Here is a 15,743-nt window from a genome sequence, read left to right on the forward strand (position 1 = left end):
CTCTAGCTGAGCTAATGTCCCGTGTTTATTCCTCTAATAAGTCTTTTGACTTCTTTCGTAGGACAGACAATTTATGGACCTTGTGTGTAGACTGGAGAGGCTAGAGAACCAGCCTTGTGAGGGCAGACTAATTCATAAACAGCCACCTTCCATTGAGTTCACAGCCCTTATTTACAGGGTGTCTATTTTAAGAAAAGCTGCCATGTGTCTGGGACCAAGTGTTGTGGAATCAAGCGGGCTGCTACTTGTGTGAGTTATTTTAATGTGGGGCTTGACTGCGCAGTATTTCTCTCCGCAACCATGACTCATTGAAAACACTCCCTGAAAAAGACAAGAGGAGAGGGAATGGAGGGAAAGGAGTGGGATGCAGGTCCTGTTTTGATTAAGTTAGGGGTATTTTATATGTATTGTTTCATTTATCATTGTAAAGGTCTGACTTGACGATTGATATCTGTCAAGTTCTGGGGGAAAATACAGTACAGTAGGTGCGTCACTTATTTAGGAGTGGTGAATATGATGAAATGACTAGGGTTTAAGCCGTTTCAATCCAGGGTGGTATGACTATGTGACATTTGTAAATATCAGTATCTCAGCCATGTCGGGTATGCTTTAGATCTGTGAGCCCAACTGAAAGGTGTAGCTAGGTTGGCATCTTAGGCAGTCTACTGCAAGAGAAAATGAGTGGCTATTTTGGAGTGTCTACCTAGCAGCTGACTGACTCCACACACCATGATGGTTAAAGTTACAGATACCAGACTATCACGGTGGGTGTTGTTGTAATTGGGATGTACCCCCACAAGAAAGGGGCCATGTCCCAAACAGGGATGGGTTTAACCTGTAATCAAATAAAATCAAAGTTTATTGGTCACGTAAACAGTTAAGCAGATGTTATAACAGGTGCAGCGAAATGCTTGTGTTACTAGCTCTTAACAGTGCAGTGCAATCATGACTTCATCTAAGGACATAATCCTCTATGACCTGTTTTCCATTTCAGGGTCAGTACGATGAGCACCAAATGGGAATTCCTCTGTAGTGACCCATCTTCTTTTGTTTTGTGTTCTCCCTCATTGCAGCGTTGAACTATGAGAATGTGATGGATACTGGTTCAGAGACAGAGGATGAGGACAAGCTGTTGGTATCGGAGGAGGACGGCCTACTTAACGGGGTGGGCAGCCCTGCCAGCCTGACCAACCACGACGCTGGATCCCCGAGGGTGGGCCACGCCCTGATGACAAAGGAGGATGAGGACGATGACATGAGGGACAGCGGAGTTGACCATGTCTGGCATGACAACGACATGCTGCACGCCTCAGTCGACGGTACTGGTGAGTGTCACATGCACACACACACGCGCGTGGATTACGGCCAAAATTTTTCCGATTTATTTTGGTTAAGCCAACTCCTCCCCCCTTCACCACCACCACCTCCACAGTAACATGGGAAGTGATTGACCGCGCCTGGCAGTCATAAGAAGTGGATGAGATCAAACCACGTTTTGACATGCAGTGAGTTGACAGGGGCAAGCAGAGTCAGGAGACATTACTGTAACTTGATGATGAAAAGGAAACGTATGATGGTGCCATTTAAGATGGCAGAAGTATGGTGGAGATTCCTACACCCCACATGACTGAAACTCACCCAGCTCGTCCCAACGCTAAATCTTTATCCTCACTAAGATAAACCAGAGTTACATAAAATGATATTAACAGATAGCTTTTCAATCATAAAATTCAGAGCATACATGACATTTTCTTAGAATGATCTCTTTTGATTGTCTATATTATCGCAATATGATCAAACCTTCAGTATGTGATTGATATATCTTAATTTGCTAATAATCTAGTTTAGATCATTGCAGGCAGGTGATACATACAACTTTGGTGGCGCCTTCCATTTTTTTTTCCTTCGGAGCATCACTGATAGCAGAGAGCCTAGTCATGGATGCTTGAAAGATAAATACTTTTAATTAGGGCTAGGGGATAATCATTAAAGGAAGCCAGACTGCTGCAAAAGTCATTAACAATCTTAAATGAAATTTTTATTTTTATGATAGCCATTTACATGTATAATAAGAGTCAATGATTCTTGCAGCGGTGTGACAGAAACAGAGTGTGGCGAGAACTCATGTAAGACACCCCATTTAAATGAGCCGGTGTTAGCTATTCATTTCTGCTAATGAACTGGGCTCTGTAGAGTGCTGAAAAGGGGGAAATATTCCATGGTCTAAAATGTTAATACGCTCAAAAAATTATCATGTATTGAAAAGGAGGAAGTTCACTTTGTGGTTACTGATTATCGACATGAAAATCGGAAACATAGTTGTCGTAGACAATCGATGTATTATTTTGCTATGTTTATGGATATTTATATTTCTGCCCCACTAGTAACAGTTCATATGGGGTTTGATTCTTTAAAAATAGAAACGTTTAAATAAATCAAGATAAAAAATAAACAAGTAGTCAAAGCATACAGTAATTGTTTATTTGATAAAAGCCTGTGGTGCCTTAATGTCTGTAATTCACTTATGTTACATTTCCCAGATAATCTGCTTCTCATGTGATAAAACGTCTTGTCTGCCATATTTCTGAGACCTAGTGTAGTTAATTAGTGTAGATGATGGGAGTCTTCTCTTTCCCAAGCTTGTGGGCACTATGTTTGTCTGTCTTTTTTCCTCTTTCACGGTGCCTTACTGTCTACAATGATACCTCAGCACATAGCTTTACCCTGAGATAAGCTGTGCTTTTCTCCCTGCCTTTTCTACATCAGCTTTAGTACTCTGTCCAAAGGATACAGGTTTTGAACTGAAGAGCACTGCAAAAGTTTCTTAGCTGTGCCTTTCCGGTGCCAGCACGATCAGAGTTGTGTGTTCTAGAATTGTCCTTGACATTCTTTCATCCCACAATGGGGTGGTGGACGCAGTGTGCTGGAATCCATGTCTTCACTATCACTGACAGAGATTCTAGAATAAATCACCTGCATTCTCTCCTTTCTGTCCTTGTCTCTTTCTTCTCCTGGCCCGGCCCTGTTCAAGGACTTTCAGAAAACTAACAGAAAGGAGGAGGAGGACCTGTGTTTTTATTGCGCCCTGTTCCAATGGTAACTGGCCATAAAAATAGGAATGTTTTCAAAACAAACAGCATCAATGGCGTTAAGTAAATAGGTGAACTTATGGCAGGGGAAAGGTATTCTGGACCCCTCCTGGGTCGCAGTCAGAAACTTAAACATCGTATTTCAGTGAGGTGCAGGCCTTCTCTCACACTCCCCCTCTCCTTACATGATTTATCAGGTAGAGACAGACAGAAAGAGCAGACTGGCTCTCGACTCACATTACACTTTCAACTATAAAAACTGTCTCTCTCCAATGGATGTGTAGCTGTCAGAAGCAATAGAAATGGCCCAAAAAGTTTTTTTTTGCAAAGGGCCATAGAAGTGAGGTAGGTGTAAGTGGTCTTAGCCTACCTCCTGCTGGAAGTTCTCTCACTCTCATTCCTTGACCACATACAGATAATAGGGACTTTTCAAGGTAAAGAGGGAAGAAAAAGGGACAAAAGGCTTGTGCTCCTTGACTCATATCAAAAATATGCAGTGAAATTGGATTACTAAAGGCTGTAAAAACCAAAATGGCTGCATCCATGCGAACTCGCCCACTTTCCAGGAAAAAGAGACATGAGGGAAAGAGGAAAAGAGAGCTTGATTAACATTCAGTAAATTATAAACAACAAAAAAGTAACTATTCATATATGCTGGTCTCTTAAACACCAGAATTATATTTGTGGCTGTGTTGGAGGATTTTTTTGATTGCTCACAATACTCCGGTGTATCTTCAACAATATTGCTAAAGGGCCATTTCCTTAGAGTGCAGCCTGGTTTGGTGTCATTACTGTGAAGACAACGGCACTCCAAACCCCCTCATATGCAAATGCAAAATGGCTGGCAAGTTTATCCACCACACAGTCAAGCTTCATGTCAAGGGAAAGTTGAGTACTTTTCATTCAAAAGAGTCCATTTTTTATTCTCTGAAGCTATTGGCTGGGTTTTTTATCTGTTTGGTGCAGAAGGAAACCGTCTCACTTCAAGCGAAATAAACAGAAAAAAAGCCTCTCTTAATGATTGAAATGAACCAACCATTAAAACAACTGATTTTTTGCTCTACACGAAAATATACGGTATATATATTGTATAATATATTAGTTTTTTTGCGTATGATTCGTGATTGCTAATTCAATGACAATGCAGCCCTCAAAAAATTAGGACGATTTTACACAACTTGTCAGCTACTTTTTAAACTAATTTCCAAAATGTTTTCTGTTAAGTTCAAGGTGCAAGAGACAGTAAAGAAGAGAGTTCCTCTATTCCCTTAATCCATTGATTTGTTTGTTTACCCCTCCATGGCAACACAGTATCCTTGAGACCATAGAAATCACATGGCTAGAACAAGGAGAAACAGAGAGAGACAGGAGCCATTTTTATTACCAGGCACTATCTTCTCGGAAGTACCTTGATTTAATTTTCAAAGACAGGACGGAAGGAAGGAGTCACAGAGGACTCTTTAAGTTAATTGTCTGTGGACTTGAACACCAACAATGTCCTCTTGTTCGCCGCCTATACGGCAAGAGAATTTACCCACCAATGTCAAAAGTTGTTCTCTCCCTTGTTTATGAGCCTGTCTGTCAATCTGGGGTCCTTTATTTATGGCTGTCTTACCTGTGCCAGGACAAAATGCAAGTCTGCCCTTGTCGTTCCTAAGACTATGCATTACACTGATTGGTAATAGAGTCTAAGCCCACAGCCCACGTTTTTCTGTGAAAACTCCCTGTATAGTTTGTTATTTTTTCTGCCGCATGTAGATTGTTAGTAGTGTCACAGTGAGGGAATAACAACTGCAATGCCTTTTGTGCCAGTTACTCCTGTCTGATTGTTCAGGTGGATGGGGCTGGCTTCTTGAATTAATCTTTCTTTCTGGCGACTCTCGCTACCCCCGGAATGGCAGAGCAGCTTTCTTTCCCACTGCTTGTTGTTTTTAAGGTAAATAAGGCTCTGTCTGGTCCTGATGATAGCATTCATTAAGAATGCCACACAAAGCCTTGGCACAGTGCAACACAGCAAGCCCTTTATATCTCCGTACCTTCCTCTGAAGGCTTCATTGTGAGGCTTGGGTTTGCTTGGTACACTACAGCACTGAACATTGAACTGAACTTCTTTTCTCCTCCCCTCCTCCCTTCCCTCTTTTCTCCACAGATGAAATGAAAGATGATTATGACACTATGGGGCCTGACACCACTCTTCAGACAGTTGGAAACGGTACAGGTGAGTTGATTTAATCCATTGTGAGGAGATTTGATGTACATACAGTGAGGGAAAAAAGTATTTGATCACCTGCTGATTTTGTACGTTTGCCCACTGACAAAGAAATGATCAGTCTATAATTTTAATGGTAGGTTTATTTGAACAGTGAGAGACAGAATAACAACAAAGAAATCCAGAAAAACGCATGTCAAAAATGTTATAAATTGATTTGCATTTTAATGAGGGAAATAAGTATTTGACCCCCTCTCAATCAGAAAGATTTCTGGCTCCCAGGTGTCTTTTATACAGGTAACAAGCTGAGATTAGGAGCACACTCTTAAAGGGAGTGCTCCTAATCTCAGCTTGTTACCTGTATAAAAGACACCTGTCCACAGAAGCAATCAATCAATCAGATTCCAAACTCTCCACCATGGCCAAGACCAAAGAGCTCTCCAAGGATGTCAGGGACAAGATTGTAGACCTACGCAAAGGCTGGAATGGGCTACAAGACCATCGCCAAGCAGCTTGGTGAGAAGGTGACAACAGTTGGTGCGATTATTCGCAAATGGAAGAAACACAAAAGAACTGTCAATCTCCCTCGGCCTGGGGCTCCATGCAAGATCTCACCTCGTGGAGTTGCAATGATCATGAGAACGGTGAGGAATCAGCCCAGAACTACACGGGAGGATCCTGTCAATGATTTCAAGGCAGCTGGGACCATAGTCACCAAGAAAACAATTGGTAACACACTACGCCGTGAAGGACTGAAATCCTGCAGCGCCCACAAGGTCCCCCTGCTCAAGAAAGCACATATACATGGCCGTTTGAAGTTTGCCAATGAACATCTGAATGATTCAGAGGAGAACTGGGTGAAAGTGTTGTGGTCAGATGAGACCAAAATCGAGCTCTTTGGCATCAACAACTCGCCGTGTTTGGAGGAGGAGGAATGCTGCCTATGACCCCAAGAACACCATCCCCATCGTCAAACATGGAGGTGGAAACATTATGCTTTGGGGGTGTTTTTCTGCTAAGGGGACAGGACAACTTCACCGCATCAAAGGGACGATGGACGGCACCTTGTACCGTCAAATCTTGGGTGAGAACCTCCTTCCCTCAGCCAGGGCATTGAAAATGGGTCGTGGATGGGTATTCCAGCATGACAATGACCCAAAACACATGGCCAAGGCAACAAAGGAGTGGCTCAAGAAGCAGCACATTAAGGTCCTGGAGTGGCCTAGCCAGTCTCCAGACCTTAATCCCATAGAAAATCTGTGGAGGGAGCTGAAGGTTAGAGTTGCCAAACGTCAGCCTCGAAACCTTAATGACTTGGAGAAGATCTGCAAAGAGGAGTGGAACAAAATCCCTCCTGAGATGTGTGCAAACCTGGTGGCCAACTACAAGAAACGTCTGACCTCTGTGATTGCCAACAAGGGTTTTGCCACCAAGTACTAAGTCATGTTTTGCAAAGGGGTCAAATACTTATTTCCCTCATCATCACATTTCCTATTGCTGCAGGATTCATTTCCTGCTGTAGAAAACTGGCTCAAATCAAGATCCTACATCTGTATTGTGTTAAAAGAAGAGGCCGAGACCAACCACCCTTCCAATCCCTGTGTGGGTGGCTGTGTATCTCTGTGTCCGTGTAGAGCATTAGTGTCCCTGCATGGTCCTTTCTACACAAAACTATGGAACCAAATCCTACCTGCCATTTTTAATTAAGTAAACAAAGCTGATTTCCACCCACAAGCCTCTTGGGTATTAAGTTCTCCCTCCATGATATCATCCTGACCGCTGCTGACAATTGGCCTTGGCACCGTTCGAGTAAACACTCACCACATAATGGGAATCCTTCCTTAGGAATCTTCTATTCTTCTTTTTATTTATTTATATATTTTTAGATTTTGTGTGTGTGTGTGTGTGTGTGTGAGAATATGTGTGTGTGTGTGTGAGCATGCACGTTTGTGAGTGTGCGTGCACACGCGTTCCTGTGCATGTGTCGTAACTTTTTGTGTGGAGATTTAGACATCGCAAATGTTTCCATTCAGGACATTGAGGCTGTGGAAACAATGTAGAGGCACTGCATTGGAAGAAAAAACCCACACTAGATTACATGTGATTTCATTTATGAAATGAAAAATGCAATCATGTCTTGCCACCTAGGCACTCTTTTATCCAGGTGATTTCCTCTATTACAGAGAAGAAATTACCCCCTGTTATTTTACAGGGGAAATTTAAAAGGAGGCATTATGAGGTTGAGCTTGTAGCTTGTTGGCAATACAGTGACATCCTAAATTACATTTCATTTGCTAAATCTAATTAGTCTAAATTTGATCTTTTTGATGTATTTTTGAAACCTTAAGATACATATTTGTTCAACGGTGAGTTGTGAATCCAACATAGAGATCTCAAGCATCCTCACAGTTTTGTGTCTCTAAATTACAATAAATGATTCTCAAATAGTTTACACAAAGTCCTAATGAGAATGCAGGAAATTGAGCTGCCTAGTTAACAGTTGTTTCATACGATTTAATAAAAGATCCTTTGGCACCAGTGACATTTTCATGCCACTTTTGACAACCAAATCCACTACCTTGACCTTTCACAAATTGGGCCCATAAAATAATCACTGAACGAATCACATTATAAAAATATACCTTGGCTTGGAAATGTCTAATTAAATAAGTAACTATCTAAATCCAGTCAAATAAAACAGTTTGTGTGACTTCCTGTAACATTTAGCACAACAATGTTATATGTGACAAGTGTTATAACAGTGATATTGATAGGGGGTAATAGAATACAGACTTGCCTCAGGTTGTTGGAATGCTGTATGGTATAGCTTTGAATTAGCGTGAACCGTTGAGGGTCTATCATCTTCTGTTGACTAACAAAGGTTGCAGATTTTGATTAGCTTTGTTTGCTATTGGAGCCAGCTATCTCTACTCTGCAGCTTTGGGATTCCCCAAAGAGAAGGGACTGGAGAATATGAAAAAAAACACACAATGTGTGACTTCAGCAATTTCAGAAAGACAGCTTTAGAAAGTACTTTCTTGACTATGGTAAGGCTTTATTTGTGCAACATTGTGGTTTGTCCTCAGTAATCTGTTCCACAGACAATCAACTAACCAGAGCCCTTTTATTGACCCCACAGGGAATGTTATTGTACTGTTGCTACACAATGTGTAAATAAAATGTTGATTGAGAGGCTTAAACACTGAGGCTTAATTAAATAGATGGATGTCTTTCGATAATCTCAAAGATTCAAAATGGTAAAATACAAATTATTTTCATATCACGTATGATAAGGAAAATTAGAAGTAATTTGGCCAGTTTAAATTGTGTTCCCCACATTTATTGTGTAACTGGTAATACGTTTCAAGTAAATACAATATGTTTATCTAAAATACTTTCCCATGATTTAAGGTGGTACTTTTCTAAGATTAACTCATATTTCTTGTTTTAGTGGCTGTTGTGTGACAAGATAACACAGTAATTCAGATGTATTCTCCCACAACTACTACCTTAATGTCTATTGTGGTGTTTCTTCATCACATTTAGACCCAACATGTTCCCAGAATTGCTGTAACACACATTTCTCTTGGGGAGTGAAGAATCCAATTTTTTAAACCCATCTCTCTCTCTCTCTCTCTCTCTCTCTCTCTCTCTCTCTCTCTCTCTCTCTCTCTCTCTCTCTCTCTCTCTCTCTCTCTCTCTCTCTCTCTCTCTCTGGCTCTCTCTCTCCCTCCCCCTTCTCGCTATCCCTTCTTCTTTTCAGTTAAGAATGTTGTTGATTGCACTTCAGAATTTGAGGAGTTCTTCGCTAAGCGCAGTAAGCTCCAGGAGGAGAGCCTGAGCGAGAGCCACAGCCACGTGGTCAGCATCGCTGAGTACCTGCAGCGGGGTGACACTGCCATCATTTACCCAGAAGCACCCGAGGGAGAGGAGCTGTCCCGTCTGGGCACGCCCGAAGTGCCTGAAACAAACAGCCAGGAGGAAAATGGTAAGAATCCAGAGACCAGCCAGGGAGGGCAAGAACAGAACTGGGGACAGGGGCTGTATGTATAAAGCGTCTCAGAGTAGGAGTGCTGATTTAGGATCAGTTTTGCCTTTTAGATCACAATCAATAAGATTACATAGACAGGGGTGAGCTGATCCTGGATCAGCACTCCTCTTTTGAGACTCTTGCTACATACGCCAGCAGAAGAGAACAGAGCAGCAGTGGTGTGGCTGGACTCTTCTTCATCTCTGTGGCTCAGTGACATGGGCAGCTGTTGGTCTCACAGATTCTTCACTGGATGCCTCTGTGTTTACCTTCGGTCCTTCAGTCTTTAAGCAGCAGCAGCTGCCAGAGGTCTGAAATAAGATAGTACACCTCCCAGACCCCGGGGGAACAGGGATTGAATTAGAATGGATTTATGATACATACTTCAGAAATGATGAAAGTGTGAGAAAAATTGTATTAAATAAGTCACTTAAAAGCAATTAGGCAAGGGAACTATGGTTAAGGGGAGCAAGGAAGGACGAGGGGGAGGCTGGGTAAGGTAGTGTTCTTAAAAACCAGGTCAAGGTGCTTTATTTCAGACTGACATTTGTAAGATATCAGTGTAAGACAGTGTAAGATTAGATATCATGTTTAATTTGTGTCGAAAGTCAAAGAAACAACACAATTACTTAAGCTAAAAGTATATTATGCAACACATTCTATAGGTCAATTAAAAGCTAATTCATTTGAGTATGTCTGAATTTCCATGTGTCTTAGTATGTGATATAAAATAAGAGAGAGAGCAGAGTCTGTATGTGTGTGTGCGTGTGCATATGTGTGTGTGTGTGTGTGTGTGTGTCAGGGATGCCAGCCTGAGACGATGGCACTCTGTAGAGCAGATTGCAGTGATACCTCCCATACCATTCCGGGCAGTACGCCCATTAGCTGCCATTGATTTGCTGACCTTTTGGACCGCTTTCCCTCCCCAACCCCCCTCCCCTTCTCCCCCCGTCTCCCCTACCCAGACCTGCCACCTGGAACTCCAGATGCTTTCGCCCAACTGTTGACCTGCCCCTACTGCGACCGGGGTTACAAGCGCTTGACATCGCTCAAGGAGCACATCAAGTACCGCCATGAGAAGAATGAGGAGAATTTCGCCTGCCCCCTGTGTAACTACACGTTTGCTTACCGCACTCAGCTTGAGCGACATATGGCCACGCACAAGCCCGGCAGAGATCAGGTGAGGATCATATGCCCTCGTTTTTTTTTGGTGCTGTTTTCAATCACTTTCAGGATCATATGCACTTCTCACTTCTTCTTTTTTCAATCACTTTTTCCTCTCCCCTTCCCTTCCCCTTCACTCCCTTGGAGGAAAATATATCATTTTGATTGGCAATCATTATTAATTTTTCATGCCATTTTGAAGATGCAGATCTTTTAATGGTAATAACTTTAATTGAGGCCCTAAATGGTTTTTTGATGGCCCCGTCTGATATGATTTTGCAGTCTTATGTTCACGATCGAATGATTATGTTAATTTCCAATTTAGACATTTTATCTGCTCCTTAATTTCACTTCAACTAGTAGATTTTATGTTCTTTAAAATCAAGCATTTCCTTTATGCAGTACTATGTCATACATTCCACCATTTCCTTACATTTCATAAACAGAGTCGACATGTACACTTATTATTGAGTCTCACTCACTACCAATGTATTTTTTTATATAAACTAACCTGGGAATTTGTTGGCAATTTGCATGCATCACATCCAACTCCCTGTGTGGAAAAAACCCACCTTCTATTCATAGATGTTACATTTGCTTGCCAACCATGTTAAAAAATACGTGAATCTGAACAAAACCGGTAGTGACAATTTAAGTCCTCTTGGGGTTAAAAATAAAGAGAAAAGAAAGATAAAAATGTGTTGAGAAGTTAGTAAACCATTGTGGCATCGCTTACAGGCAAGTCCCAATCCCATGTCCCATGATAGCTGTCTCTACTTAGGAAAAGATCCCCTCGCCATAAACACCATAAAAAATTCTAAAATAACCTGGAATTCTTAACACTTCTTATCCAATTAATACGAGACAATAATATTTGAATACCCAGCCCATGCGCCCCGCCCACAACATCCAACATCCCATCCCTAACCTTCCCTGAGTCATGTAGGAAAGCAAGTCCCCCTTCCCCAAAAACACATTTGCTGGTGTTGGTGCCATTGACAATTAGGGTTAGAGAATGACTGTATCTTATTGGCACAACTAAAGTTTACGGCGGTCCTCAGAGGGAAGCAGGGGGAGCCAAAGCAGCTGTTGCTGTTTGTTTATGCAACTCAGCAACATACGAGCGGTGGGGTCCCTGACTGGTGCTTGGCGGCCCCACCGACAGACAGACCCACTCCTGCTTGATCTTTGAAGGTTGCTGCCGTTTGAACAATCCTCCCTGTGTCCTCCCTTACGCCATCTGTCTCCCCAGGAATGTGGGTAGAGTCAGCACACCCCAGCAGTTGTCAGGCTGGATCAGGACGCTGGCTGCTTGTTCCTGCTATGCCTGCCTGCTTAGCGAGTGCTGCTGAGAGATCTTTTGTATTGCCTAACCATTTAACATGCTCACCTCCCACTCTGAATTAATTGTGCACGCCTGGTGCGCACCCCTTTTACACGTACGCTGTTATTGTTGTTGATATTACTATTACATTTGGATTTTGAAACAGGCAGAGGCCTCCCCCTGTTTGAATTGCAAATTTGTGGGGCAGCAACTGATGTTTACCTTTGAACAGAGAATCAAGGCCTAGGCCCATCCTATCCAGCGTAGTCTAAGATTATTAAAGAGACATTTGAGGATTCAAATGATTAGTGGAAATCTGGTCCAATTAAGACATTTCAACATTTATGGAAATGTAATGTTTCTTCATGTATAATTACTGTTGTATGCAGGTATGTGAAATACGGGGAAGGACTTCTTGTGAAATAGTCTTTCGAGTGATTACCCAAATTAATAAAAATAGATCAGATTGCTTGTTTCTAATGAGGGGGAAACTATATTTAAAAAAGAGCCCCTTTCATTTAGTTTATTTTATTGGCTGCCAAATTCTAAAGGCATGCTTCCTTGGCTCAAGAGCCAGGAAATTAAAAGGTATGTGATTCCGTCTGTTATCAGCGCCACTCTTGTACTCTCTCATTGGAGTTGGAAGTAAAAAGAGGCTAGATGGGCTGTGTAGCAACACAAGCCATTTGGCATGTTGGTCGATTGCACCGAGGGCTGATTGTGATTATTTAGTGAACTCTTTTCCCCCTGTAATGTTGTGAGTAGAACTCATGTAAATACCTGCTTCTTTCTCTATAGCACCAACTGCTGAACCAGGGGGCTGGCAACCGCAAGTTCAAATGCACAGAATGTGGCAAGGCCTTCAAATACAAGCACCATCTGAAGGAACACCTGCGGATTCACAGTGGTGGGTAGCAAGGGGGCCTGTGCACTCCTCTTTGAATATGCATAACCTTGATTTAAGACTGTGGTGAACTTCATAGGGTGTACAAAAATCGATTCCCTTTTTCTTTTCTCTCTCCCACTGTTCCAATGGATGACTTGAGCTTCTTTGTTTCTATCTGCCAATCTTACAATTGAGCAGTTTAATTCCCTGAAATTAGTTCAGTGTTTACACTTTAATTTGGCATTAATTAAAGGTGTTCATTCTTGATACATTTTCCCTCAGCCCACTTATATTTAATAATTGAGAATATGTGTGTTCATTATGCCATTTTAAATGTGTTCATGGCAGATATTGTTTTTAAAGTATACGTTGTTGTCTCTTTTCAGGTGAGAAGCCATACGAATGCCCAAACTGCAAGAAGCGCTTCTCTCACTCAGGCTCCTATAGCTCTCACATCAGCAGCAAGAAGTGCATCGGCCTGATAGCAGTCAACGGGAGGATGCGCAACAACATGAAGACAGGCTCTTCCCCTACATCAGCCTCGTCCTCCCCCACTAACACCGCCATCACCCAGCTGAGACACAAGCTAGAGAACGGAAACGGAAATGGCAAGCCCCTGGGCCACCACCAGGACCAGAACAACCACCACCTGAACATCAAAACAGAACCACTAGACTTCAACGACTACAAACTCATGATGGCCTCCCACGGCTTTGGCGGACCTGGGCCCTTCATGAACGGAGGCATGGGGGGAAACAGCAGCCCGCTAGGGATCCACTGCTCAGCCCAGAGCCCCATGCAGCACCTTGGGATGGGGATCGAACAACAGCTCCTGGGCTACCCGTCCCTGAGCAACAACCTGAGCGAGGTCCAGAAGGTGCTCCAGATCGTGGACAACACTGTGTGCAGGCAGAAGATGGACTGCAAACCGGAGGAGATCTCCAGACTCAAGGCTTATATGAAGGAGCTCGGGAACCAGATCGAGGAGCAAAAACAGGGACTGACGTCACAGGTGGGTCACCAGGTTGGTCTTCCAGTCGTCAGCCATAACGGTGCCACTAAAAGCATCATCGACTACACATTAGAAAAAGTGAACGAAGCCAAAGCTTGTCTTCAGAGCTTGACCACGGACTCAAAGAGACAAATTAGCACTATCAAACGAGAGAAATCCAACCACATGCTAGATTTAGGTACCGATGATAAGATGCATGAGAACAATATTATGTTTACACCCTTTTCTTGCCAATACTGCAAAGAAGCCTTCCCAGGCCCAATTCCCTTGCATCAGCATGAACGTTACCTGTGTAAAATGAATGAGGAGATCAAGACAGTTCTCCAGACTAGCGAGAACCTTATGCCCACAAAACAGGGGATGTTTACGGAGAAGCATGCCCTCCTGCTCTCGTCCATGCTGTCTGAGAAAAGCCCCATTAACCCGTACAAGGACCACATGTCAGTGCTCAAGGCCTACTTCGCTATGAACATGGAGCCCAATTCAGAGGAACTACTGAAGATCTCCATAGCGGTCGGCCTTCCTCAGGAATTCGTCAAAGAGTGGTTCGAGCAGAGGAAAGTCTACCAGTACGGCACCCCAAGAACTCCACCACTAGAACAACGGAACAACCATGCAGATATGGTTCTAGCCGCAAACAACCACAACCACACTCCCGCTAAAGACTCAATGGCAGCTAGATCCCCAGTGTCCCTGATCAAGTCTAATGACCGTGACCGCAACCGTGACCACCATATCACGCCCACCTCCATTGCAGAGCACCATAACAACGTCAACAACTGTGAGAACCAACTCAGACTCATGAAAGCTAACACGTTCAGTGGACACACCAAACACATGGGTGACCACTCCAAATTGGACCACCACTCAAGGAGCAGCACACCTTCTCCTTTGAACCTTTCCTCCACATCTTCCAAAAACTCCCACAGTAGCTCATATACTCCAAACAGCCTGATGTCTGAGGACCTGAACCTCAACATGAACCAGTCTGAACAACCACTGGACCTGTCACTGCCAAAGCTCATGAAGGAGCCCAAACACGCCATGACCTTGAAGAGCAGACCTAAACTAAACAGTATTAACCACCATGACCACTCCAGTGTTCCCTCCCCACGAGAGCACTTCGAAGAGCCACTTAACCTGGCCTATCTCAAGAAGGAGTTTGAAGCCAGAGGCCAGAACCACCACAATGGAGACCTCAACAAAAGCACCAGCCCCTTGTTCGGGATGAACCCCTTCGGTAACAAACCTATGTACACATCGCTTCCGCAACAGAGCGCGTTCCCACCTGCCACCTTCATGTCTCCGATGCAGGCCAGCATGCCTGGGCTGAGGCCATACCCAGGGCTGGATCAGATGGGCTTCCTACCACACATGGCCTACACTTATGCAACAGGAGCAGCTACCTTTGCTGAGATGCAACAGCAGCAGAGGAGAAAATACCAGCGAAAGCCAGGTTTCCAGGTAAATAGATAAGCCACTTGTGGTTTAGTTTTTAAGCCTCAGGTTTATCCTCTCTCTCTCTCTCTCTCTCTCTCTCTCTCTCTCTCTCTCTCTCTCTCTCTCTCTCTCTCTCTCTCTCTCTCTCTGTCTCTCTCTCTCTCTTCTCTCTCTCTTCTCTCTCTCTCTCTCTCTCTCTCTCTCTCTCTCTCTCTCTCTCTCTCTCTCTCTCTCTCTCTCTCTCTCTCTCTCTCTCTCTCTCTCTCTGTCTCTCTCTCTCTCTCTCTGTCTCTCTCTCTCTCTCTCTCTCTCTCTCTCTCTCTCTCTCTCTCTCTCTCTCTCTCTTTCTCTCTCTCTCTATGTCTGTCTCTGTCTGTCAGTCTCTGTCTCTGTCTCTGTCTCTGTCTCTGTCTCTGTCTCTGTCTCTGTCTCTGTCTCTGTCTCTGTCTCTCTCTCTCTCTCTCTCTCTCTCTCTCTCTCTCTCTCTCTCTCTCTCTCTCTCTCTCTCCTCTCAGATTCTCTAAAATGATCTGCTCATTGTGCCACTAATTAAAATGTACTCTAATGAGCTCAAATGCTCACCTGCAGC

At 43.4% G+C, this 15,743-nt stretch overlaps 1 protein-coding gene across 1 annotated transcript in view; it reads left to right on the forward strand.

The window, feature by feature from the left end:
* The window catches only part of LOC311119328 (zinc finger E-box-binding homeobox 2-like), a gene marked incomplete at its 3' end in the record, with an annotated part of 67,916 nt that extends 52,726 nt beyond the window's left edge, over nt 1–15,190 (forward strand). The window contains exons 3-8 of the mRNA XM_084194048.1: nt 1,074–1,325; nt 5,239–5,307; nt 9,062–9,286; nt 10,294–10,508; nt 12,615–12,723; nt 13,089–15,190. Of these exons, the coding sequence (XP_084050174.1) occupies nt 1,074–1,325; nt 5,239–5,307; nt 9,062–9,286; nt 10,294–10,508; nt 12,615–12,723; nt 13,089–15,190 (2,972 nt within the window). The remainder of the gene's footprint in view (nt 1–1,073; nt 1,326–5,238; nt 5,308–9,061; nt 9,287–10,293; nt 10,509–12,614; nt 12,724–13,088) is intronic.
* Nucleotides 15,191–15,743: the final 553 nt, after the last annotated feature.

This window comes from Coregonus lavaretus, assembly GCF_964263955.1.
Source record: "Coregonus lavaretus genome assembly, contig: HAP1_SCAFFOLD_654, whole genome shotgun sequence".
Taxonomy (NCBI): Eukaryota; Metazoa; Chordata; class Actinopteri; order Salmoniformes; family Salmonidae; genus Coregonus; species Coregonus lavaretus.